This window comes from Bombus vosnesenskii, unplaced genomic scaffold, assembly GCF_011952255.1.
Source record: "Bombus vosnesenskii isolate JDL3184/JDL3185 unplaced genomic scaffold, Bvos_JDL3184-5_v1.1 scf7180000013274, whole genome shotgun sequence".
NCBI classification, from domain to species: Eukaryota; Metazoa; Arthropoda; class Insecta; order Hymenoptera; family Apidae; genus Bombus; species Bombus vosnesenskii.
In genome coordinates, this window is record NW_022882932.1 from 957352 (window position 1) to 981122 (window position 23771).

The 23771-nt window shown below is 29.1% G+C and overlaps 5 protein-coding genes across 8 annotated transcripts; 2 read left to right on the top strand and 3 right to left on the bottom strand.

The window, feature by feature from the left end:
• Window positions 1-488: 488 nt before the first annotated feature.
• Window positions 489-2573, bottom strand: LOC117231841 (zinc finger protein 616-like). 2 transcript variants are annotated; one of them, XM_033490683.1, is made up of 3 exons: window positions 2327-2573; window positions 1754-1978; window positions 489-1650 (listed from the first exon to the last, which is right to left on the bottom strand). In XM_033490683.1, the coding sequence occupies exons 2-3, from the start codon at window positions 1976-1978 to the stop codon at window positions 739-741; spliced, it is 1137 nt and encodes a 378-aa protein (XP_033346574.1). In that variant the 5' UTR covers window positions 2327-2573; the 3' UTR covers window positions 489-738. The 2 variants fall into 2 exon arrangements, with proteins under 2 accessions (XP_033346574.1, XP_033346573.1); XM_033490682.1 differs by having other exon boundaries at window positions 2219-2572.
• A 334-nt stretch (window positions 2574-2907) lies between these two features.
• Window positions 2908-5830, top strand: LOC117231846 (transmembrane protein 39A). Of its 3 annotated transcripts, none has more exons than XM_033490692.1 (7): window positions 2908-4099; window positions 4197-4336; window positions 4415-4513; window positions 4639-4745; window positions 4836-5088; window positions 5267-5453; window positions 5560-5830. In XM_033490692.1, the coding sequence occupies exons 1-7, from the start codon at window positions 3776-3778 to the stop codon at window positions 5812-5814; spliced, it is 1365 nt and encodes a 454-aa protein (XP_033346583.1). In that variant the 5' UTR covers window positions 2908-3775; the 3' UTR covers window positions 5815-5830. The 3 variants fall into 3 exon arrangements, with proteins under 3 accessions (XP_033346583.1, XP_033346581.1, XP_033346582.1); XM_033490690.1 differs by having other exon boundaries at window positions 2911-4099; window positions 5246-5453; XM_033490691.1 differs by having other exon boundaries at window positions 2911-4099; window positions 4642-4745; window positions 5246-5453.
• Window positions 5831-9978: 4148 nt separating this feature from the next.
• LOC117231847 (chymotrypsin-1-like) lies at window positions 9979-12696 on the bottom strand. The gene is made up of 6 exons (XM_033490693.1): window positions 12651-12696; window positions 12403-12444; window positions 12165-12312; window positions 11333-11582; window positions 11022-11162; window positions 9979-10795 (listed from the first exon to the last, which is right to left on the bottom strand). Exons 1-6 carry the CDS (start codon window positions 12694-12696, stop codon window positions 10574-10576), a joined length of 849 nt encoding a protein of 282 aa, XP_033346584.1. The 3' UTR covers window positions 9979-10573.
• A 1504-nt stretch (window positions 12697-14200) lies between these two features.
• On the top strand, window positions 14201-19317 carry LOC117231848 (laccase-1-like). The gene is given in 10 exon segments (XM_033490694.1): window positions 14201-14276; window positions 14962-15172; window positions 15631-15915; window positions 16753-17026; window positions 17560-17761; window positions 17849-18033; window positions 18204-18396; window positions 18494-18712; window positions 18815-19060; window positions 19145-19317. Coding segments are annotated over 10 exon segments (2064 nt in total).
• Window positions 19318-21671: 2354 nt separating this feature from the next.
• On the bottom strand, window positions 21672-23557 carry LOC117231855 (chymotrypsin-1-like). The gene is made up of 5 exons (XM_033490707.1): window positions 23426-23557; window positions 22844-22994; window positions 22386-22638; window positions 22058-22195; window positions 21672-21913 (listed from the first exon to the last, which is right to left on the bottom strand). Exons 1-5 carry the CDS (start codon window positions 23475-23477, stop codon window positions 21722-21724), a joined length of 786 nt encoding a protein of 261 aa, XP_033346598.1. The 5' UTR covers window positions 23478-23557; the 3' UTR covers window positions 21672-21721.
• Between the last annotated feature and the right edge of the window lie 214 nt (window positions 23558-23771).

The following is a 23771-nucleotide window of genomic DNA, read 5'->3' on the forward strand; positions in this document are numbered from 1 at the left end:
ATTTATTAACAATGTGCAACTGAAATAAAATATATTAATTATAATTTAATATGTTTAAAGCAATTTCTACATATTTTACTATACATAAATAAATCATGAAGACTGTGTTTTATACAAATTTATACAATATCTTCTTTAAAATGATATGTCAGGGGTATGAGTATACAAATTTAAGACATATATATTACATGAAATTTAAAATCTTTTAATATCACAAAAAGTACATTAACATTTTTATAAAAAAATTTTCAGTTCAAGTATACTTTTGGCTTATTCTATACATAACAGTAGTATAGATCAAATTCATACAGAAAGTATATATCAATATATTTTTTAATATTACACTATTTGGAGTAGAGTAAAAAGAGATTTTAAAATACTTAACTGAAATGTTGCTGTAAGTGATAAAATAAACAAAAAGTTTAATTAAAAAATTGTAATTTTTTAATAACTTTACCATATTATATAATAATACAGTTATAAATACTTAATATATTATGTGTAATTGCACGTATTTTCAATTGTATTTTATACATCAAAGATTCCATGTAGAGAGATTTCACTTTTTACAATATAAAACTTATAATTCCAAAAAAATATATATTTATATATCCATAATTATTGATGCAATTGTTGATCATTAAGAAATTTAAACTCTGATAATACATTTTTACAGCAATTATAATTACAAAATATATTCATAAGTTAAACTATCATTAAAGTATTTATTTAGCATACTTAAGTTGATGTTGGTGTTAATACCCCAACTGCATTTGTTGACTCCTCATCATTACTTTCATTTTTTATAGGAACAATATTATTTTCAATAGGCATCAGTTTGACATTAGTATTTTGAATCATTGATAAATTATTGAACGAATTTATAGATGTAGTGTTATTAAGATTTGCAGTACATAATGCTTGCTTTTCATTATTTTCACATTGATTAATGCTAGTGTTAATATTTACAATATGTTTTTTCATATGAGTCGTTAAATTTCCACTATGATAAAAGTCTTTCCCACAAACCTTACATTGAAATGGTTTAATTCCGGAATGGATTCTTTCATGTATTGATAAATTGCCACTATGCCTAAATTCTTTACCACATACAGCACATTTATATGGCTTTATACCTGAATGAGTTCTTAAATGAGTTGATAAGTTTCCACTATGACTAAACATTTTTCCACATATTTGGCAACCATAAGGTCTTTCACCAGAGTGTGTCCTCATATGGATAGCTAAGTTCCCACTGTGGGTAAAACACTTTTCACACTGATTACATTTATAAGGACGTTCTCCATTATGTGTTCTCATATGTATAAATAAATTACTTTTATGTCCAAACTCTTTGAAGCATATTTCACATTGACATTTAAGTTTTTTTCCTATGTTTGTGTCTGAAGAACCTTTGGGTGGTCTTCCAGGACGATTAGATTTTATGGAAGATATAGGCTCTGAAATTGATACTATTTGACTTGTAAACTTTGCTGCTTGTATACTTTGAGGACATTGTGACTGTTCAGCTTTTTGATTCATGTTTATATGACATTGCTGATTCATTTGATTTAAATTTCCTTCTTGATTAATTTGAAAATTTGTATTATTTTGTACATAATTTTTCATATATGCTAAGGAAGTATTTTCCTAAAATATTTAATATTAGTCAGTTTCTTATTGAAATGTTATATAGGTTTTATGATTTAGAAAATATATCAATAAAAACATTTATTGAAATTATAAAACTTACTTCAGATTGGAATAAATTATATTGACCATGAATTTCATTTTTTGGATGTATTTCATTTGATAACTGTGCGTGACTCCAAAAATGTGATATCTCATTATATTTATAATCAACATCTTCTTCAATAAATGTTGGATATTTGGAATTATTTGAGGTATTAACTTTATCGCCAAAGTTAACATCTTCTATTCCCATACATTCATGTTTTATTTGAACAGGATTAAACATCTACACATATGTATATATTAGAAGATAGTTATAATTAACAATATTCTTGCATTATTTACTGAGATTAAATACTAAAAGCTTGATTAAATTGATTAATTAGTCTATTAAAATAAAATAATGAATGCTGTAATTTTCAAAAGAAGAATGATCTTTAATTTACAAAACTAAAGTTATAAACTTTGTGGAATAAAGACAAATAATGGTTTTAGTGAATTTAAAATTCACGTAAAATACACATACATTTCAGAAAATATATTCTAGAATTAATAGCCACTGCGCTATAATTCGCAATTCTTCATAGTTTGATAAAAAGCTGAATTTTTGAAAGAAACAACATGACAGACATACATTGTCACTTCACCACAGCTATTTATTACATGTACATATGTGTAAAGAAGCAATTATTTATATTACACTCCTCTCTGTTTATACACATTTCTTAGAATATCATTTACTACATTAAGTAATTATGGTGTTCTCTTATTAAATATATTAGAGAATTCAATTTGTTCCATAAAATATATAAATTTTTATATCGTGAAACAGTGCCATCTAGGAGAACTATGTTGTTTTGTAAAGGTTTCCAATTTAATATAAACTAAGTATTTTATATATTTTTTAATTTCAAAAAGATTTAATTTAAGTTAGAATCACATTTATACATTTAGAACGACCATTGACATTTTAATACCGTTTTGTTTTGATTCATCACTTGATGGAAATGACTTTTGATTTAAATTCAAAATATTATTTATTATTCTTGACAATTCTCATATTATTGATTAAAAATCATTATTCATTTGTATAATTGTATACATGAAATTATTTACAAAATCTTTAATTTACACATGAAATCAACAAAATATAATACAATGTATGTGAATAAAAATCAAATATGCCGATAAATGTATGTATACAATTTATGTGTGTGTCTGTTACAACAGGAAAAAAGCAAGGAAAGAGCAAGAAAAGTGATACAAAAATTTCAGGAAGTATATTACTTTGATCTCATTAATAGGACGTATTGGAATTATATTATTCATATATGTAATTTAATGTCATGTACCTTAAAAGTAGAATAAGTTAACTAGACATACATGGTTAGACATGCAACTAGAAGTTTGAAAAAATTAAATCTTTCAATACACATGTTCAGTATTGAATAATACAAACATTCTTTTATTCAACTATCCAATTTTAATAATTTTATTTATATAAATGCTAAGATGTTAATAATTCCCTTTCTGATATTTATAATTATATATTTTATATTATGTATTTTATAATTCATTTACTTTGCGTATAGAGTACGCTACGTATTACCATATCATTTTGCACTTCAGAAATCCTATTTTGTGGGGTCCAAGAAATCCAAGTTTGTGCTTGTGAATCTTGTGGCTTGTGTTCTAGTGTATATGTATGTTGTATGCAAAACAAAAAATAAACATTTTGTAACTAATTTCGAGTATATGAGAGGTCGCTGATTAAATTAATTTTGATGTATCTTTTTTATCATTAAAACTAGTATATTGTTAAATTTTGCTAAATAAAAGTATTCAAAAACATATAAACAACTTAGGAGATAAAATATACGCATTTATATATATATTTTAATGCTATACGTCTTGTAGTTTGAACAAAGATATAAATGAAAATGACAGTTCCCTGACGCCATTAAATTCAATTATGTTACCATAAAATTTATTTCAAAAGTGATTTATTAAGCTAAAAATATGTAAGAACCATAATAAATTAAAATAACTTTAAAAAATGAACTAGAATGTAAAAGCAAACACTATGCCTGGTGGAAGACGTAATGCTGCTAGTAGAAATGGACAGAGTAAATCCCAAGCTAACTTCTCTGTATCTTCAAATATTGGTATACGAAGTAATAGTGGAGAAAGAACAGCTGGAAATGGTGCAGATGATAAAAAGTCAGAACTTTGTGGAATGAAAGCATTAGTACCAAAACATGTACCTATACCAGTTGTACCTGTGGATGGTCATTTAACTTTTGAAGCGTTGTCTTTAGTTGTGTCGATTATTGCAGCTTCTTTACAAATGCTTAATTTGTATAGAACTGTTTGGTGGTTACCCCATTCTTATAATAATTATAGTATGGTATGTGCATTAGAATATTTTATCATTATTTTAAGTCATCTATTCTTTATTATAATTTATCTTTTTTTTATAAAAACATGTGACTTCAATTTTTCAGAATTTCTACTTAATAGATCCTTATTTGCTTGTATTTATTATAATTATGGTTGCAAGGCAATTTATTTATTCTTTATTGCATCGAGTTATTGATGTTTCATCACCAGTTCGTTGGTTACCTACTGCTCAAAAAATGATGAGGTATATTTTGCTATAAATTATACATTATATATATAATGTAAAATTTATATTTAGGATAATTTAAATATTATGTTTCAGGATAACTTTACTAATCATTGTGATGAATATATTATGCTGGTGTCTTTACCATATGGCTGAACGACATAACTCAATGAAGATTTTTTACTTATGTTATCCGTCTGTATTACTTTATTAAATTGTAGTTATTGATCCTCGTATGATATATTGATATGTTATATATGTATATCATTCATCATACATCATATGTATATCAAGTGTTTATTGTATGTACTTTGTTTCAGAAGTTTATCTGTATATTTTGTAATGTTTGGTATAAGTGCAGCACCTTTCTTTGATATATCGACACCTTTATATGGTAAAGATGAAAAGAAAACAAAGTTTCTGATGGGTATAAAACTTATATTTATACTAATAATGATGATTATTATTATATTAACAAAGTGTTAAATTTATGAATTTAATCTTCTTTTTTGTGTAGACAAACCTTTACATAATTGTTCATTAAATGCATCAGCAATTAGAGCAGAAGTTTCAACATTAAGGTCCGATTTCAATCGGCGTTTGAAACGAGCTTTGTTTGCATCTTCTAGTAGTGCTTATGTATGTGGTATTGCACCCATTATATTTGTACCTCAACATCTACATTTTAATATTTCATGGGTTGTGCAACATGTTATTATGTTTTGGCTGGAAAGAATAAGTGCTCACTTTTCACATGCTTATCCTGTCAGGTATGTATTTATATAATTATATTGTGTAACAATTTATGTTGTGTCAATCTTATAAATTCTTTAGTAGTACGTGCTGTATTGTTCTAAGATTGTATAATGTGAATGTTGTATTAAAAAATTCATTTGCAGAAATTTGATGAATACAATAATTATTTAGGTACTGTGATGTTTTACATAGAGCGGCATTACACCTAGGTCGATGGGTTAAAATTGAAAATCGCAATAGTCATACTTATGCCCAAGTGTGGAATGATTCTATTTTGTGGCCTCATGGTTCAGTTGTGAGACATAATAAAGAAATCTATCGTTCCGAAGGCTTCTGTACTGTAGCAGAACCAGGAAATTCAAATCATTACAGATTTTATGTACGTGATCAATATTAACTTATTTTGTTATAAATTTTATTTTCATCATACATATGAGTATACTGCAAAATAACTAATAATAATAAATTATGATTATTTTGCACAGGCTTTATTTAGTAATCCTACAATGTTACTTTGTTCAATATTGGGCTTGCAACTTCTTCTTGTTTGTGCACAATTACTTATTTTACTACGCACAACTGATTGGTATCAAGTGTTATCAATAACATTGCTTCTTGTGATCAACTATTATACTTTATTTAAAGTTACTAGAGACTATCTTATTTGTTGGAAAGTATATCATGCAGAACAAATAATACAAGAAAAGTCGCAAATGATTGCAAATTCTACTGTTCAATAAATGATTATTGAACAAATTGTCGGTGTTATTCTGTTTGCCCTTTCGAAATGACTATTTTAACTTCATTTTATAATTTATCGGTCTTACAAAATTATTTCCTTAAACTAAATTTTATCACAAATAGAAAAAAGGGTAATAAAAAATGCAAATAAGGAAATAATTAAATTAGAACGTGACCACTATATCGTGATTTTGCCTTTGGATCAGTGGAAATCTGAAAAAAAATGTGGCGCAAGATTGACCTTCAAGATCAAATTGCAATTTCACATTAGTATATTAATTACTTAATTGTTTATGCCAGGAAAACTTACTCGTTTTATTTACTACGTTTGTTATTTTGTTTCAAAAACATAGTTTGTTACAATATTTTTGAACTGTATACTTGTTTTTTACTATGAGCAACTAAATAATTTCCTATATGGAATAACGAGATGCATCGAATCATACATAAAGAATTGTAATTCTATTTAAAAAAGTTGCAGTTTACCTTTTTATATCTTTTACGTGTCCACCTGCAAACAAACTAATAATATCAGATCTCTTTCTCGACGCCACTGAGCTTTTGCTTGAAAGATTTTTTTGCTTTATTCTATTTATGGTGAGCTACTTCTGCTAACGAATAATTTTCTCCTTTTTTCATTAATATCTTGTTGTTTACATTCTATGTGAATGTGAAATGTAAGCATTGTAAATAATATCAATGCAAGAGCTAATGGAACTTTATCATCATTTTTCAAGAGAACGGTGGAGTAGTGATTTATCAACAGTTTGAGACTTCTGTTCCTCGTGAGGAGTTTTATACAATGCAACAATAAAGAATTTAACTTAGAATTTTAAGGTCAACGTCAATTTTGCGGTAAATTTTTTCAACAGATCTCTGTGGATCTAGAGGTGCAGAAGTACGCTATAATGACATAATGTAAATATATACATTCGTTTGTAAATATACAGCTGTTCTGTTGATAAATGGATTGGTTTTAGTTTTATTAAATAAGTTTTATTAATAATAATTTTATTAAACCGTTATACCTAGAAACATGAAATTTTTTCTTTTATGACGTAGACATAGGATAATAAAGGATTTTTGGAAATATCCACCCTAAAGAGATACAAAGGGCGACAAATTTTTTTTCAAGAGATAGCCACATTTCGCGTATCACTACAGTTAAAGATGTGGAATTCGGCATATGAGCTCATTAAAAATAAACAAACACGTGTTTGAGTATTTTTCGAAATTCAACTTCAGAATTCAAATGAATTGCAATATTCGTTTATCAATTAAGTACAAGCCTGTTAGAAAATTATTTGCAACTGTAACAGTGTAACAGGACGAATAAAAGATGCAAAAAAATAAGGGAAATATCTATAACAAAATGAAGCTGACAAGGATAGCTTATCACAGTAGATTTATTATATTTTATGGGTCTTACCAAATCATTGCATATTATAAAATGATCTTTACGATACCTGTAGTCGTCTGAAGCTAACGCGGGCATAGCCGCGGGATAGTACGTCATGAAATAATATACGCGTTAGAATAATAAAAAACTATACAAGATGTTCCATTAAGTTTGTTATACGCAATTGTTTCTTAAGCTTTCCTATCTATATGTATATGGCTTCGAAATTTCAAGGCGGCCTATTTGTTTTTTTAAGTAGAATTATATATTTTCATTTAGGTAGGCATGTAATCTGTCACAAGACAAATTCATTGATCTATAATACGTTGGTCTTCCAATAACACAATAAAATAATGAAACAATTACATCATTTTTTACATAATGTTGAGTATATGTTAGAATAATTTTTGTTTAATGTGACACATTTACAATAAGTTGCATAGATCAGCATTTTTATTCATATTTTTGATAAAGAATTTGTAACATTCTTTTTGCTTTTTCTCTTTATGAAAGACACATTTTTTATCACTTTATTATTGAGATTTACAAAATTTGGTACCTTATCTTATTATCTAATGCTAACAAATTCATTGTGTAAGGAATCTATATATGTACATGACATATATATAATTGCAGTTGCACATGTTTTAGATAAATTGTATGTGGAAAAACCACTTAACATTACTGATAAGACAATTTTCAATTTTTTCAATGAGAAAGATCTTTCTTGATATAAAGTAGACAAACAATCATGGTGTTATACCTACATATATAAGAACAAAATCAGAATATAGGATAGTATGATTTTTATTTGTTACCACGATGAATTTCATTTGGAAAATACTTTTATGCTTTGTATTTACTTTTCTTGGCACGAAACTTTTTTATATGTGATATTAAATTGCTTACAAAATGTTTTTCTTATATAAAATAGTGGTTTACAGCTATCATATCTCGTTATTCACTAGTTATTATAAACTATATGATAATACATTATACGTTTTATAAACTATAAGGAAGATAGAAAATTTAAACGCATCATTCTTTAATATGTGAATTACAATACATAAATATAAAATGTCTTATGTAATTTATATATATGTAATTATTAGAAGATACTAAAAATATATTTTAATATATTTGTCTTAAAATTTAGGTGTAGTTAAGAGTGAAGGGTATAGATTATTGACTGGTTATGTATCTGGAGTGAATGGTATACCTCCAATAAACGTGACAAACTATGTGAACGACGTAATTCTTGAGAATCCTTCTCTATCAAATGCTTTTCAGTGTGTCTGCCTTGTTATGAACCGGATACACCAAAACCGTGTTACTATAATTTTGCAATTGAACGTTATCATAATTAAAAATTTTATAAATATTAGAAGCTTATCAAGAATTCAAATTTTCTTCGTTTAATCATTTAACATCTTTTCTTAGCATAGTCGCGTTACTATCAGGATTTTTGAATAAAATATATTTTTAATCTCTTAGAAGACTTAAATACTTCTACTATACCATATCTTTCTTTTGTAAAGCATCTCTCTGTGATCTTTGTTTTCTTAATGTTATTTGATTCACGTCGATTGTCAGATCGTGTATTAGCCGATGGCGTGTCACGTATGATTTTAACTGTGAATAGAATGATACCAGGACCAAGTATACAAGTTTGCTTGGGGAGGATACTATGACGATGCATTGGCATGGTGTATTGCAGAATGGCTATCAATATTACGATGGTGTACGTACTTAGTGTAACGCAATGTCCAATTGTAACTAGTTCTACGTTTAGGTATTTTGATAAGTGATTTTAAAACATATACACTTTTAAATATATATACAAAATAATGGGAATTCATAGAACGATAGAAATTATGTCCCTTCGGACGGAATTTTCGGTAGCCTTGTCATACGCACTCCAAAGAAACAAGACCCTAATAGACAATATTTCGAGATTGATTTCATGTTAAGTCATGTAATTGTTATTAACGATTGGGTGCACGAATTATATACAGAATGATTTACAGATCGCGGAACTGATATTGTCGGACAGCTACCTGATGCTGTATTAATTAATGGGAAGCGGTAATTTACAGTAAGTATATTCGTTTAACGATAGGTTGAGTCAAAAATTAAAAACGTTGAGTTGAATAAGATTTGATTAAACAATTTTTTTATTCTTGCCTCGCCAGACTTTACAACTGGAAACGATTGTTCTATAAATTATTTTATATTTACGACATATGTAGCAGAATGGTAATGATATTACTACAATTACTCCCTTAGAAGTAATTACTGTAGAAGTAAGTAGACATCATTGTTTCCGATTAGTTATTTCTTTTATACATAGTTATGAGTATGGGTCAATCACTGGGACTTTATTCATTAACGTCAGAAAATTCGTCAATTACAATTGTAGATTACCTGAAACAACTTGATAAGGAGGAAACAATAAAGAAAAATTTGGATGCTCCAGGCAAAGATACTATTGTTGTTCCGGATAATGGATGTGTTATAATTCGATTCAGCACAAACAATATGTATGCCGTGAGTTTAGCTGGTCCATATTTTTCCCAACATAAAACATTTTGAGGATCACTTCATAAAATTATCGAAATATTTTAGATTTGTATAAGGAATTACAAGTTAGATATTTAAATCTGTGCAAAATTTTCTAAAAGCAGTGTTTATAAATATTTGAATATTTTACAATGTTGAAATTAACAGTTTATATAATAACAATAATTTATTGATCAATATTTTTTATTGTCAAGGATATTGGTTATTCCACTGTTATTTCATTTATCAGCATGCAATTAGTATGGAGATTGTTCTCAATGTTGGAGAACAAGAAGATTTACTGTACCTCGACTTTTCCCGAAATACGGTAATTTCAAACCTCCCATTGAAAAAAGGCTGAAACTGAAGTAGAATTAGACTACGAAGTGGATGTCTTAGTAGGTCAATTAGACAACTTCTTCTATGACCTTCTGTTAAGATATTGTAAAAATATAGTTTCCGGTGATTTTTTGTTTCTACTTAATTCCGGTTAATTTTATTAAAGTAAATTAGGTAAATAATTTCACTAGTATAAGATTATAATTTTAATAATAGTTATCACGTTATTTGTTAATTTACTGATATTCGCGAATAAATTTCCGTTACCTTCACTTTGTGGGTGATCGAAAAAATATGTGTTTTAATGGTATTATACAACTTACGTCAGTTATAATTTATATCGTCAATTTGTATATCAATTATCTTCCTTCCATCTTTATTTTTCAACTTAATAGGTATCTACTGATTATTCTAATTTAAAGTTAATAAAAAACTTAATACTCTTACGACAAAACTCTTTACTACTGTAAAGAGAAGACGATTATTGATACTGCAAGCAGCAATATAGACCACATATTTGAATTTACTTGAGATCCTATACCATGGTAATTACTTGTAATATTATTTATCCACTGTTCGTAAGGAAACACTCTGGTGTATACGCTGAGGTAATCACATGGTCGACCATAAGAAACGATCCCCACTTGTATACCATTAAAAACCAAAGGACTACCAGGGTCACCCTAAGGCAAGCAATATCGACATAAATTTCAATGACTTCATAACAGAGTTATATTAAATTAAAATTTATCATTGTTACGCGAAATTAGAGTTACTACAAATTGGTATTACCAAAAATACAACTATTAGAAACGAAACAAAACTCTATCTTATTGATACATTTTTAGCAATGAACTTGATCAAACGTTATAGTCAAATGAACTATAAAACTAAATTCAATGCACTCACGGAACAAGCTTCTTGATTCCGTTTTGCACTCGTGCATATATTATTTTTTGTTGCCATCCAATCGTACATTTGGCACACTTCCTGCGACACTATAGTTACATTTAGCGCTTGCAATACGTTAGACATACCGCCTGATCCACTCTGCAATGAAAATTTGTTGAAAAAAAAGTTCCATCGAACATTTTTATCTAATTATATAATAAATGCAACATATAAATAATCCTTGCAACCAATTTTAAAAATATTCTACAAATTTGTAATTTAAAATGTATTTATCGATTACAATAATTTTAATTTATAAAACCACTTACGTTTAATTTTCCCCAACCGGTTACCACAGCGTTTGTTTCTTGAGGTACGTAATATACCTTTGCGAGTGGAATCGGCTGAATTTTCTCGTTATATTTAATGTATCCATTTACGAGTATTAAGCCGATATCATTATGGGTCAGGTATTCGTCGTAAAATTCGTGCCAAATCAATTTGTTGACTGTGTGAACAATACCAGGTTGGGATAAATAATTGGTTCCAACAATAACCGTCATTTGTGATGGTACTTTCCTATAAAGTTATATAATATATAATAATGAGAAATAAAGAAATTATTGGCAAAATGACAAATATGTTTATAAAAAAGTACAGTTTATGAAGTAAGAACCTATCTTTTATTGTTTTATTTTCTGATGTTTGAAATTTCATGGTTCGAAGTTATTTTTGGTGGTTTCTCAACAATGAAAGGGACTACTTAGATTTAATAGACTGTATCTAAGGTAAATATTAAATTGTGTAAGAAATAGCGTTATTAATATCATTGATAGATACATTTTTAGTAGCTTTGATATTATAAATTGAAATTTCGTTCAATTCACAATGACAGTTTGCCTGGTAATATCGTCTTAACTTCAATAAGACCTTAATGCAACATCAATTGCATTTTTAAGATGACAATATATATCGTATATTTCATCATGTATATCGTATTTATATATATTTCTCAACTTTGACCTTTTACTATATCTCTATAATGTGCTCTCCTGTGCAATACGAAAATTTTGCATGATATTCTAATACAAAGAATACAAAGAATGTTTTGTTTAAGACGTTTATGTAAATTTTCTTTCTACTAATAAATACTTTTCTTACTTATAAATACAGCGTGCGGCGGTAAGGATGACATAAGGGTTAATAATTGATGCTCCGCATATGTGTGAACCTCTAATTCTGATTGACGCTTGGTAAGGATATTTACCGTCTTCAACTTCATTACCGCCCACTAAACGTGGAACTGAGCCTTAAATAATAAATACACTGTATAGTATAGTATAGTAACTTTCATTAAATAAGTGCAATATTAATAATCACGAAGTAAGAGGATATTTACCGTCTTCAGCTTCATTATCGCCCACTATACGTGGAACCGAGCCTTAGATAATAAATACACTGTGTAGTATAGTATACTAACTTTCATTAAATAAGTGCAATATTAATAATCATGAAGTAAGAGCTTTATCACAATCACAAAATTTTGTTATTTCATTAAACGGATCTATGGTGAACTGTTTCTATACTTTGCAGCTTTAGAGCGCCGAATAAAAAATTAACTTTTTAAAATTAGGGAAACAAACTTACCACTAACGATGGAAATGATAATTAAAAAGACAGCCAATGTGTACATAATGCTAGAAATTGAAATCTATCCAATTTTTGTTAACTTGTACGTACTTATATGTACATTGAATTTATTCGCTTTAACGATTAAGTTGAGTAGAATGATAAAAATGTATGTTACTCATACGCTCATAAATAATCTCATTTTGCTAACACCTATGGTCATAATCTAGATACACATAGATAGGCCAGATAAAAAAAATTGAAGCGTGAAAATTAAAAGAAAATATTAAGAAATTAAGGTCGTTGTACATTTAAAAATATTTTTGTAACGCAGGATATAGGAACGTGTTATGTTATAAACAAAGTGAGTAAATATTTATAAACAAAAGTAACTTTCTTTATTTCTTTTATTGAATGTTCAAAGACTGTATATGTGAAGTATAGTACGCGATAAGACTGATTAAAATCAGATAAAAATTGATTTCGGAAATAAAGATTAAATTCATATATAGATATTGGAATAAAAAAGACTGTAGTAGAAGGTAATTGAAATTTTCTTTTATTTATTTTATATTTGAAATCGTATTTGCCATAAGTCAAAGTTTCCCTTGAATTTAATGAAAAATTAGCAATCATATGTGTATCATTGTTATCTCGAAGATAAAACTCATATGCATATACAGGGTGGTTGGTAACTGGTGGTATAAGCGGAAAGGGGGTGATTCTATGCGAAAAAAGAAGGCGAAAATATAGAATAAAAATTTTTCGTTTGAGGCTTTGTTTTCGAGAAAATCGACTTTGAATTTTCGCTCGGTACGCGTGCACTTTATCACGTTTCGTTATAACGGATCGTTGCCTCGATGGAAAAATTTAAAAAAAGAAAAAAAATAAAAAAAAAAACTTTTATCGAAAATAGTGTTTTACACGATTCATTTAAAATTACGACGTAACTTACAACTGGAAAAATGTTTTACATTTTAAGTATTAAATGTTTTAAATGTTTTAAACACTTACAAATACTTCCATATGCATATGCAAATCATACTTTATGTTATCTATAATATTTATGAGCGAAAATCCATTCGTTCGAGCAAAAAGATGATATATTAAAAATAAGAGATATAAAATATCTTGACGTCTCTTGGAAGTAAAAGAACATTCGCTGTCACAAATGATAAAATACTTATAACGATGGATAAAGCGATGATTTGTAAAAATAAAACCGAAGATTTTATGTGCGATAAGTTTCCCAATGTTTAATCAATGTTTACGAACCACTCCGATAACATCAAAATTTTTATATCAACTACTTGGCTATATGTAATGAAATATATCGACGTGTAAATTAAACATAAAAAAAGTTATAGTTTTGATAATCGTTTCTACACCCATCTAATTGATCCTTATTATTACAAATAATATTTTGTATTGTACGTAATAGTGGATTATCTAAGGGTGTAAGAATTTTATTTCTCAAGTTTGTCAAACGAATTAATTTCGCTCGTTTGTCTTCCCCTATTTTTAAAATATTTAGTGAAATATAATCTTCTTCTTTAAAGACGTAAAATATGGTCTTCCCTAAATGGGTAGATATGTATGTTCACGTAAGACTAAATTCCTCAGTCATCAGAAGTCCTCAATCATGTAATAATCCCACCTGATGATTTATTTTGAAAGCGTAATAATTAAAATATTAGCTATATCGTAGATCGGTAGAGTGATATGTATTTTTCCAAATTGTAATTACGTGTTTTCAAATCACACAAAAAAAACTGATATCATGTAGTCAAAGAAACAGTACGTAAGTGTTGTACGAAAAGGTATTAATCTTATCAAATAATTAATCCAAATTTCATTGAGAGAAAGGTTTAAATACTGATATTATATAAACTCATAATTTCACAGTCCAGTGCGTAAGAATTACGATCTCATAATGAATCTTTTGCGGGGAACTTCTTTGCTCTTTGTTCTTATTCTTACCGGTAGGAATCTCTCTTCTTTTGAAATAATTCATTATCGTTCAATAACACGCAAGCAGCAATTATACATCCGGCAGATATTAGAACTGTTTTTTATGTTATTTGTTTCCGAAACTAACAAAATTTACATTACATTATCGTTAGTGTTATTGAATATTGAATTCTTTCAACTCCATATGTGTAGTGTGTTAGTTTTTTAACAATATTATAGTTTAAAAACTGTCACAAAAATGGAATAGTGTTTATAATATATGATAATGTATTCTTTCTTAGTGGAACTTAATTATATTTTTTATGTAATTATGTACTACATAATTTGAAAAAGGTGTGATCTAATCTTTCGGTCCTAGTTCAGAATGCAGTCTCACAATCTATCATTGCGGGTTACGCGCCCGGCGTTAGTGGAATGGGATTTGTTAATGAAAATAACTGTTTAACTGACGAACTTCTTGCGGATTATTCCTTGTCAAATGCTGCCGAGTGTGCACGAACATGTAGACCAGGAGAATCAAAGACGTGTTACTATAAATTCGTAATTGAACGTTATCCCGTTAATGGCCAGTGAGTATAATAGTGCAATATTAGTATTGAAAACTCGTTAAACTTCTTTCAAATTAAAAAGTAAAAAATGTTGGATTTTTAAAAGTCCAGAAATTATTAAAATTTTTTTCACAACTTATCATCGTAATTTGAAGTATCAATACTAGGTATTTACTTATGTAGTATTTATAATTAAATTTGTGATCATTTGTTCTTTAATTATTCCAATATTATTGCTGTGAGTATTTTGCGATTTAAAAAGTTCCATGACAGAAGGTTTAACCTCCGTATCAAAGTATCAAAGATAAAGTATCAAAGTATCAAAGATTGTATATATTTTATTACGTATGATAAATTTCATTTCAGATAGAAATTTTAAGGAATACTTAAAGTAAATTGAGGAATAAGATACAAGTAAATTAGAAACAATCAATTATAAAGTAAAGAATAAAATTTAAGGAGTAATTCTTCATTTTCAGGGCGTGTAATTTGTGTATGCCTAACGCTACAAACACTTTATGCCCTAACTGTCAATGCGTTCCCGGGGATGGAACGCAGCGGATGGCTTTGACTGTGAATAGAATGATACCAGGGCCAACTATACAAGTTTGCAAAGGAGATTACGTCGTAGTTGATGTTCAAAATCTGTTAAAGTCAGATTCAGTTACGGTTCATTGGCATGGTATCCTCCAACATGGTTCTGCGCATTACGATGGGGTCCCACATTTGACACAGTGTCCGATCATGATTCATGACACATTTAGGTAAAATAAAATTTAAAAATTATGTTAAAATTGCGAAAATTTAATTGTGATACATTACATCGTAGCTTTCATGATCGATCATTTTGATATATTGCTATTACTTAATAATTTGCAGAAGGATGTCGCCACAGCGGTGACAATAAAAAATTTTTAAACTATAAATATTTATTGCGTCGATTAGTTGGTAATATCGCTAGAAAAATATGCCGAAGGCATACAGAGCAAAGGTTTAAAGAGCGCACGAAGAAAACATAATAAGTCGAAGTGTGTTTAAAATTTTAACGTGAAATAAATGAAAACTCTACGATGCTTTGTGAAGAACGAGTAATATTAGTTTTCATGTTAATTTAATTTAATTCATATAATTTTGCATACTAAATATTGTTAATATTTTTGAAGTACAAACAAAAAGTACATGTAAAAGGACGACAAAGGCAAGAATTAGTAATGTATTGAATTTTAAAATTGCTCTTCTATAAAAAGCAGGAAATGTTAGATATCATGTTATCATCTGTGGCCTTCAATTTTACATTCCTCGAGTTACTTTATCTTCTTCGTAGAAAAATAATACAGAAATTCAATTAAAATTGAACCTCTTTCAAAAATACGAATTTTCATCCTAGAACAGTCTTATGAGATAAAATTTCATTTGATTATTCTAATTATGATAATGATAGTCGTAATAATAATCGAGGCAAGAAGATCCGTATTACCTGTATTATTTGCATTAGTAGAGGATAGCAAATCACATAGAACATTCTATAAAACATTCATCAAACAAGAGTATCAAGTAACTTGAAATAAAGAATTTTTACTAGAACGTTATATTTTTGCTAGATATCAATTTTTTGCTAATAACTGGGGATCTCATTTGTGGCATGCTCACACAGCAACGCAAAAATTGGATGGTGTATTTGGAAGTTTCATCGTACGATCACCACCGCAAGATGAACCCTATCAAAATTTGTATGATTTTGACCTAGCAAATCACGTAATCGTTATTAACGATTGGTTTAAAGAAGAGGCTACGAGTCGATTTCCAGGTCGTAGAGCTGACGTAGTTCATCAGAATGCCGATGCGTTCTTAATTAACGGAAAAGGAAGATACATTGTGAGTTTGATTTTCTTACTTAAAATATTTTATCGTAGAAAATTTCAGCTAATAATTAAAATAAAATCGTCGTATTTTTATATTGAAATATTTCTAAAGTTTGATTACGTAATACAGTATAGTAGTATATACCTTTTTATCATGTATGATTTTGTTGAGAATTTTGGATCTTAATAGCCGAAATAATGCTATAGGAACACTAAATTTACACTTAGAATTTATATTAGAATAGTTATATATTTATTTGATAAACGATTTCAAAGATATCCATTGATACACACTTGCACGCGTCTCACCTTCTTCCACACCAGACTGTTAACTGAACAGTTTACATTCCTTTGTTTTCGAGACGCCCTGCATATATATACTTCCACACACTGATATTCACATACAAGTATCACTACTACGCAGCGAATCTAGTCTAGCACATAAAATTATACATATCTCAATAGATTTCAAAGTATTTACATTTTAAAGACGCTATGTATTAAATACCATATATTAACTTAATTTCTTAATTTTGTCCGTCCCAGGATCTCAGTCACGCTACGTCAAACATTCCCTTTGAAGTAATCACCGTAGGTGCTAATCAACGTTATCGTTTTCGTTTAATTAACTCCTTCTGTACCGTTTGCCCTGCACAATTGACTATCGAAGGCCATAGTCTTACCGTTATTGCTTCCGATGGTCAACCTATGCAACCTGTCGTTGTTGATTCTATAGTTTCTCTGGCTGGTACGATATTAATAAAAATGCAAAATAGTATTATTAATAAAATTGTCGTTCTATTCATTTAATTTTCCTTTCGAACAAACTTTACAGGAGAACGATACGACTTTGTCATTAATACTAATCAAACACCTGGTGCCTATTGGATACAACTGCGTGGATTGGATGATTGCACCTATAACCGTATCCAACAATTAGCTTTATTACAATACGAAGGAGCATCTATTACACCAAAGACAAAAGAACCTACTTTTGATAATCCTATTCCTAATGGCCTAGTAAGTAGTCTTCTCGTATTTTATATGGAATTGCTGATTAACTGAATCGTAAAAATTTTCAATTATCGAATCGATAAAGATATATTTATTTTAATGGTGGCTTTAGTAGTGGTAAGATATAGCAATAATATAGTTAACGAAATATATAATTTTAGTTATTATAATCATAGGTACTAGATATCGCAAGTTCCGCTTGCAATTCTACGCTCAACTATATCTGTGGCAATGGATTAAACAGCGCTTTGCAAGTCGATCCAGATATTTTGAAAAAAGAACCAGATGTAAAATTGTATCTACCTATAGCCATGCAGAGGTATAAACCGGAAGAGGTGTTCGTACCTAACACATATAAGAACTTTCTGGGTAAGATATGGATATAGTTGTCCGATTATTTTATTTTCTTTTGTTTCTTGAAAGAACATATGATTAGTCCTTTTCTTTTTTTTTTTAATCTTAATAGTTCCATCACCAAAATGGATAGTAGCCACGATGATAAACAGTATAAGTTCAACTGGTCCATCCTCCCCGCCACTCACTCAGTTGGAAGACACACCTGCAGATGCATTTTGTAACGCCGAAAATTTACCAGCCCACTGCCGTCCAGGAGCTCCGTGCACGTGTATTCACTTGATTAAAATTCCATTGAATTCTATCGTGGAAATAATCCTGATAGACGAGTGTATGTTAAATGTTATCTAAATATGGAATTAACAGATTACTTTACAAAATGTTTATTTGATAAAGTGATTAATATATACATGTACTATCTTGTAATTTACAGTTGACACGGTATCTGTACGGCATCCCTTCCATTTGCATGGATACATATTTTATGTTATGGGCTTAGGTCAACCTTTGGGTGCCACTACAAGTTCGAATACTACGAATAAGATGACACTGGAATATTTCAAAGAACTTGAAAAGAAAAATCAAATAAAAAGGAATTTCGTTTCTCCACAAGGAAAAGATGACATTCCTGTACCAAACAACGGATATGCCATAATTAGATTCCGCGCAAATAATCCAGGTAATCGTGAATATTGACAAATCGAGATTTTAAAGATTTTATATGCACAATAACTAAACGATTTTATTTTATTTCATTCTTAAGGATATTGGCTGCTCCATTGTCATCAAATTTTTCATCATCTTGCTGGTATGGAAGTCACTTTACAAGTTGGAGAGGTTTCTGATATGCCAAAACCACCAGAAAATTTCCCAAGATGCGGCAATTTTAAACCGAAAATACAACCATTCACAAAATAGTATGGACTAGAAAAGTAATCGAAATTGAAAATGGTCAAACAAGGCATGACCATAACTAATAGATATAATGTATATATCTCTTCATTCGTTTTCGTACGTGGTAAAGATTCTAGCTAAATAGTGTAATTCGTAGAACTAACCAACGAACTAAGATTTCTTCACAATAATTTAAATTAAATTAAAAAACAGCGTATTAAAAAATATTTATTTAAATTATTTAAATTTTCGAACGTAATTTTGTTACTTCCTATTTCTCAATTGCCTCGATAAAATATATTTACATCTTGTAATCGCAAATGAAGTAGAGAATTCCATATTTCTGTAATATTTCAATAGGCATTGATTTATTACAGACTAATTAACAAAAAAAAAAAAAAATAATAATCCGCAATTTAGGAATCAATGATAGTCTTACTAACAATTTAATAGATTGTTTAATTAGTATATAAGAACATAATCGCAATGGCAATTAATTAATTCATATTATTTGATATATAATTCATAATTACTGTGATGTATTACGCTGTAATTACGAATTATATAACAAATAATAATGATTGCTTAGGTCTTACCATGTTTGATAAAATCTTGATTCATTGAATCTTGAATTTCATTTACCGAACACTTTACATACAAAATTTTTACTATTAATAAATTGAATACACTGTAGACGATACAATTACAAAAAAAGAAATAATTCTGATAATGAACTATTACTACTACAAATGCATCATTTATTTAATTATTATTTATTTTTCATATTTTGATTCCGTGAAAAATTTTCCGTGTAAAATATTTTATCAGAATATTTGTCCTTCCAATAATGTATAATAATCCCCTGCAAAATTTTGAAATTGTATAATAAAAAAATCTTCATTTTCCACATTTTTCATTCCATTAATTTATAACAACTTTAAGTAGTGAATAATATTTATAAATTAAAAATATTCATTAACATGAAATAAATAAATGTTTAGCAGTATTTTCATAAATGAATACCTTAAAGAGAAATAAAAGGTGTTGAAAAGGGAATCAAATTGGTAACCAGGAGGACTACCAAAATATCCATTCAGTATAAACTCGAACAATGCGTGAGTAATATATTTTACTTTCTAATATATGATTATGTTAAAGTATTATTTTAGTTGAATTATTAATTTAGTTATTTACGTAGTTTTATTTAACGAAAGAAGAACATTATATCTATTATGCTTAAGTGTAGTCAGATTACGAAAAAAAAGAGCGGTGCAGTGATTTTGAATATTCGTAGTAATCAGAATAAAAGTAATATAATCTTCACATCATTATTAGTTAGAGATAAGATTATAGATTATATACAGTGTATAAGATAAAATTATTTATGTGGTCAGAATCTTGAAAACTTACGAACATAGTACCTTTTATTCAAAATTATTACTTCAATCAATCGTTAATTCAATTTGTATAGATGCATGCTGTAGAATTCTTTATTTTCCTTACAATAATAATTTACGATTTTATAGTTATATACTATAAACCTTTAAATCGCGAAACACGGAAAGTATTTCACGTTACGTCTATAATATAATACGTCTACAATTATAATCCTTTATGAATGACCACAATAGCTTGTATTTTGCTTTCAATTGTTGTGTATGATTCGTGAATTGAATTCCGTTATTCCGTAGAATTCCGTTTATTAGAATCTGTCACGGGACAAGCTCGTGTAACTGAGGTTCACATGATAAGAGCGTACTAAATGTTCTTACTATTTACGATTTCTCGTTCATATAATAGTAATTCGCGTTTAAATAAGTTAATTCACCAGAAGCTTATTTAAACGTATACTAATTAAAGTTCTGTTTAAATAAACGAAGCGCGTTCGAATGGTTTAACTACACTCGTGTGACGTTATAAATTGTAGAGGGCGTAATAAAACCTCTGAATGGTCGGTATTACAGAACATGTGACGCGATACCTTATAAGATGCCAGGTTCATTTTTATCGCTTTTGACGATTGAGTTGAATATATGGAATTCCTATATTTTCTGCAGGAAACAACAGAGGGCGTAGGAAACACTCTGAGATTTTTCTAGTTCGGCACGTGTAACTACCGGCGAACTGAGATATAAAGAGGCACGAAGTCTCATATAATGAGAAATAAAATATTTCGTTTGAATAAAAATCTTGTAAATCACATAAATAGCTCGTCTGATTGGTCAGCTCTTCAAAAAAGCTAGGGATATATATATATAGAGATGAAAAAGAGATAGTTAACACGTACATGCTTTATTGCAAAATGATGATTTTCATTTTTTAAAACTTTTGCTGTATACAAAAGTGACGATTACATTCAAGTTCATATACCTTCCAAAACTGAGTACTTCATCATCAAAATATAAAAATTCAGGATTTATTGTGGAAATATTAGAAACGGGTAAATTTAAGCAATGTAGATGGCGTCTTCCGGTTGTTCTTCAGTTTCGTTCATAAGATAAGATTTCTGAGAATTAATCCAGGGTATGAAGGATGACACTCTCGTGTATACATCAGGTTTGCCAACGGCACAAGGTTGTCCAAAGGAAACGACACCGATTTGTACATCATCGTGGATGAGTGGACCGCCGGAGTCACCCTGAAATTCGAAAAGAAAAGATTAGTCGTCAATTAAATGTTCATAAGGTTAGAAATTCTAGTATTACCGATCTCAATTTTTAAATTCGCATTTAGATGAAAAAGCATGCATCGTTCAAATACAAAGTGTGTTAAATATACTCACGTGGCATGCACCTTCTCCAACTTTGGTGTATGTGCAGATGTGGGAACTTTGAACTCTCCAGTGGGCTTGCTTGCATTTTGATTGGCTCTCGACGAGCAAGTTGATGTATTGCAAGTTGTTTGGTGATTTTCCTCCGAGCTGTAAACGAAATACATGTTAAATGTATCATTCCGATAGAAAAATAAACTTAATATGATTTTTATAACTAAGCTCTGAATACTTTCGAATACGAAAATTCTAAATTCCGAAGTTTCGAATTTCTTAACAAGACATTCTTTAATTATTATAATTTCAAATAATTGTTGAAACGGCTATGTTTCGAACTTACTCTGGTAGTTCCCCAGCCGGACAAAATGCAGTTTGATCCTTCATAAGTGTTGCTACCGCTTGCCAATTTGATTGATTTCACCAAGTTGTTGAACGCGATATTTTGGTTCACGCGAATTATAGCTATATCGTTAAGAAGGGTGTTCGAGTTGAAACCCTTATGCGCAACGGCCTTTTCCACTCCGTAAGACTGTCCATTTGTGTTCAGTTGATTCGTTCCAGCGTGGACGGTAATACTTTTCAAGTTGTTCAGTCTATAAGACCAACATGTTCCATTGATTTAAAATTTTCAGCAATCAGTGATAAACTTGAAGCTTAGTAAGATATTAATAAATATATGACAGCAAGCGATGATACTTTTGTAAATATATTTTAATAAATATGATTTCCGTGTATCTGCTTTGTTTGACAGCTTCTTAATTTTACTATTCTTTGTGCACTAAATTTTATAGTACATACCCTTGGACACAGTGAGCTGCGGTGAGAATGTGACGTGAGTCGATGATGGAGCCACCACAAAAGTGGCTTCCGCTCTGTCTCAGAGACACTTGATGGGGAAACTTGCCAACTGGTGCGTCTTTGCCACCGACAATTTGGCCTTCAGGGAAGCCTAACCAAGACAAAATCGTAGTAAGGTTACTGCATTCGTGGTTTCATATAGCTTCACTCATAAAGTCTTACTTTTGTTTAGTCACTGTAATCGTTTGTGTACCGCGTACTCGGCTAAACGAGTTGAGAAAATTAAAATTATCGAAATAAAGAGTTGCATTGAGCGAGTAAAGTAGAAAACGATCCTTTAAACTTCCTAAGACAATTTCATTCAATTCCATAAACTTTTATTCACTTTCTACCGAATTTTATTTCTATTCTCAAAACATTTGGTAACAATTGAATTAACTAACTACTTTGACTTGCTTAAGGCGTGAAGGCTATATTTAAGATATAGATATAGTTAGTATATAATATAGAGTATGTAAAGAAATTCAATGTTGGGCACATATGAAGACTTTGAAAGATTTTTTTTCGGTTGTTATTACTTACCAAATGCGGCGACTGCAAGACAGAGCACAAATGAAGCACTCAGAGTGAACATATTGCTAAGAAGATTCACAATACTGTGATTGACAGAAACTGTATCGATCACTTTATATACATTCCGAGGGCATACATCGCGTTGATAAGGATAAACAAAATATTAGATTTTTATCAGGAACGAAAATAAGCGCAACCAGAGAGAATGACGTTCGAGATACGTGAAATCCCAGTAGCTTTGATTATAAAGACAAGATAGTATCGATATCGTCAACTATCGGTTTTTTGCTTTTTTATATGTTTTTTTCATTAGAAAGAGGAAGCAATTAATCTGATAACGGATATAAACTCGATA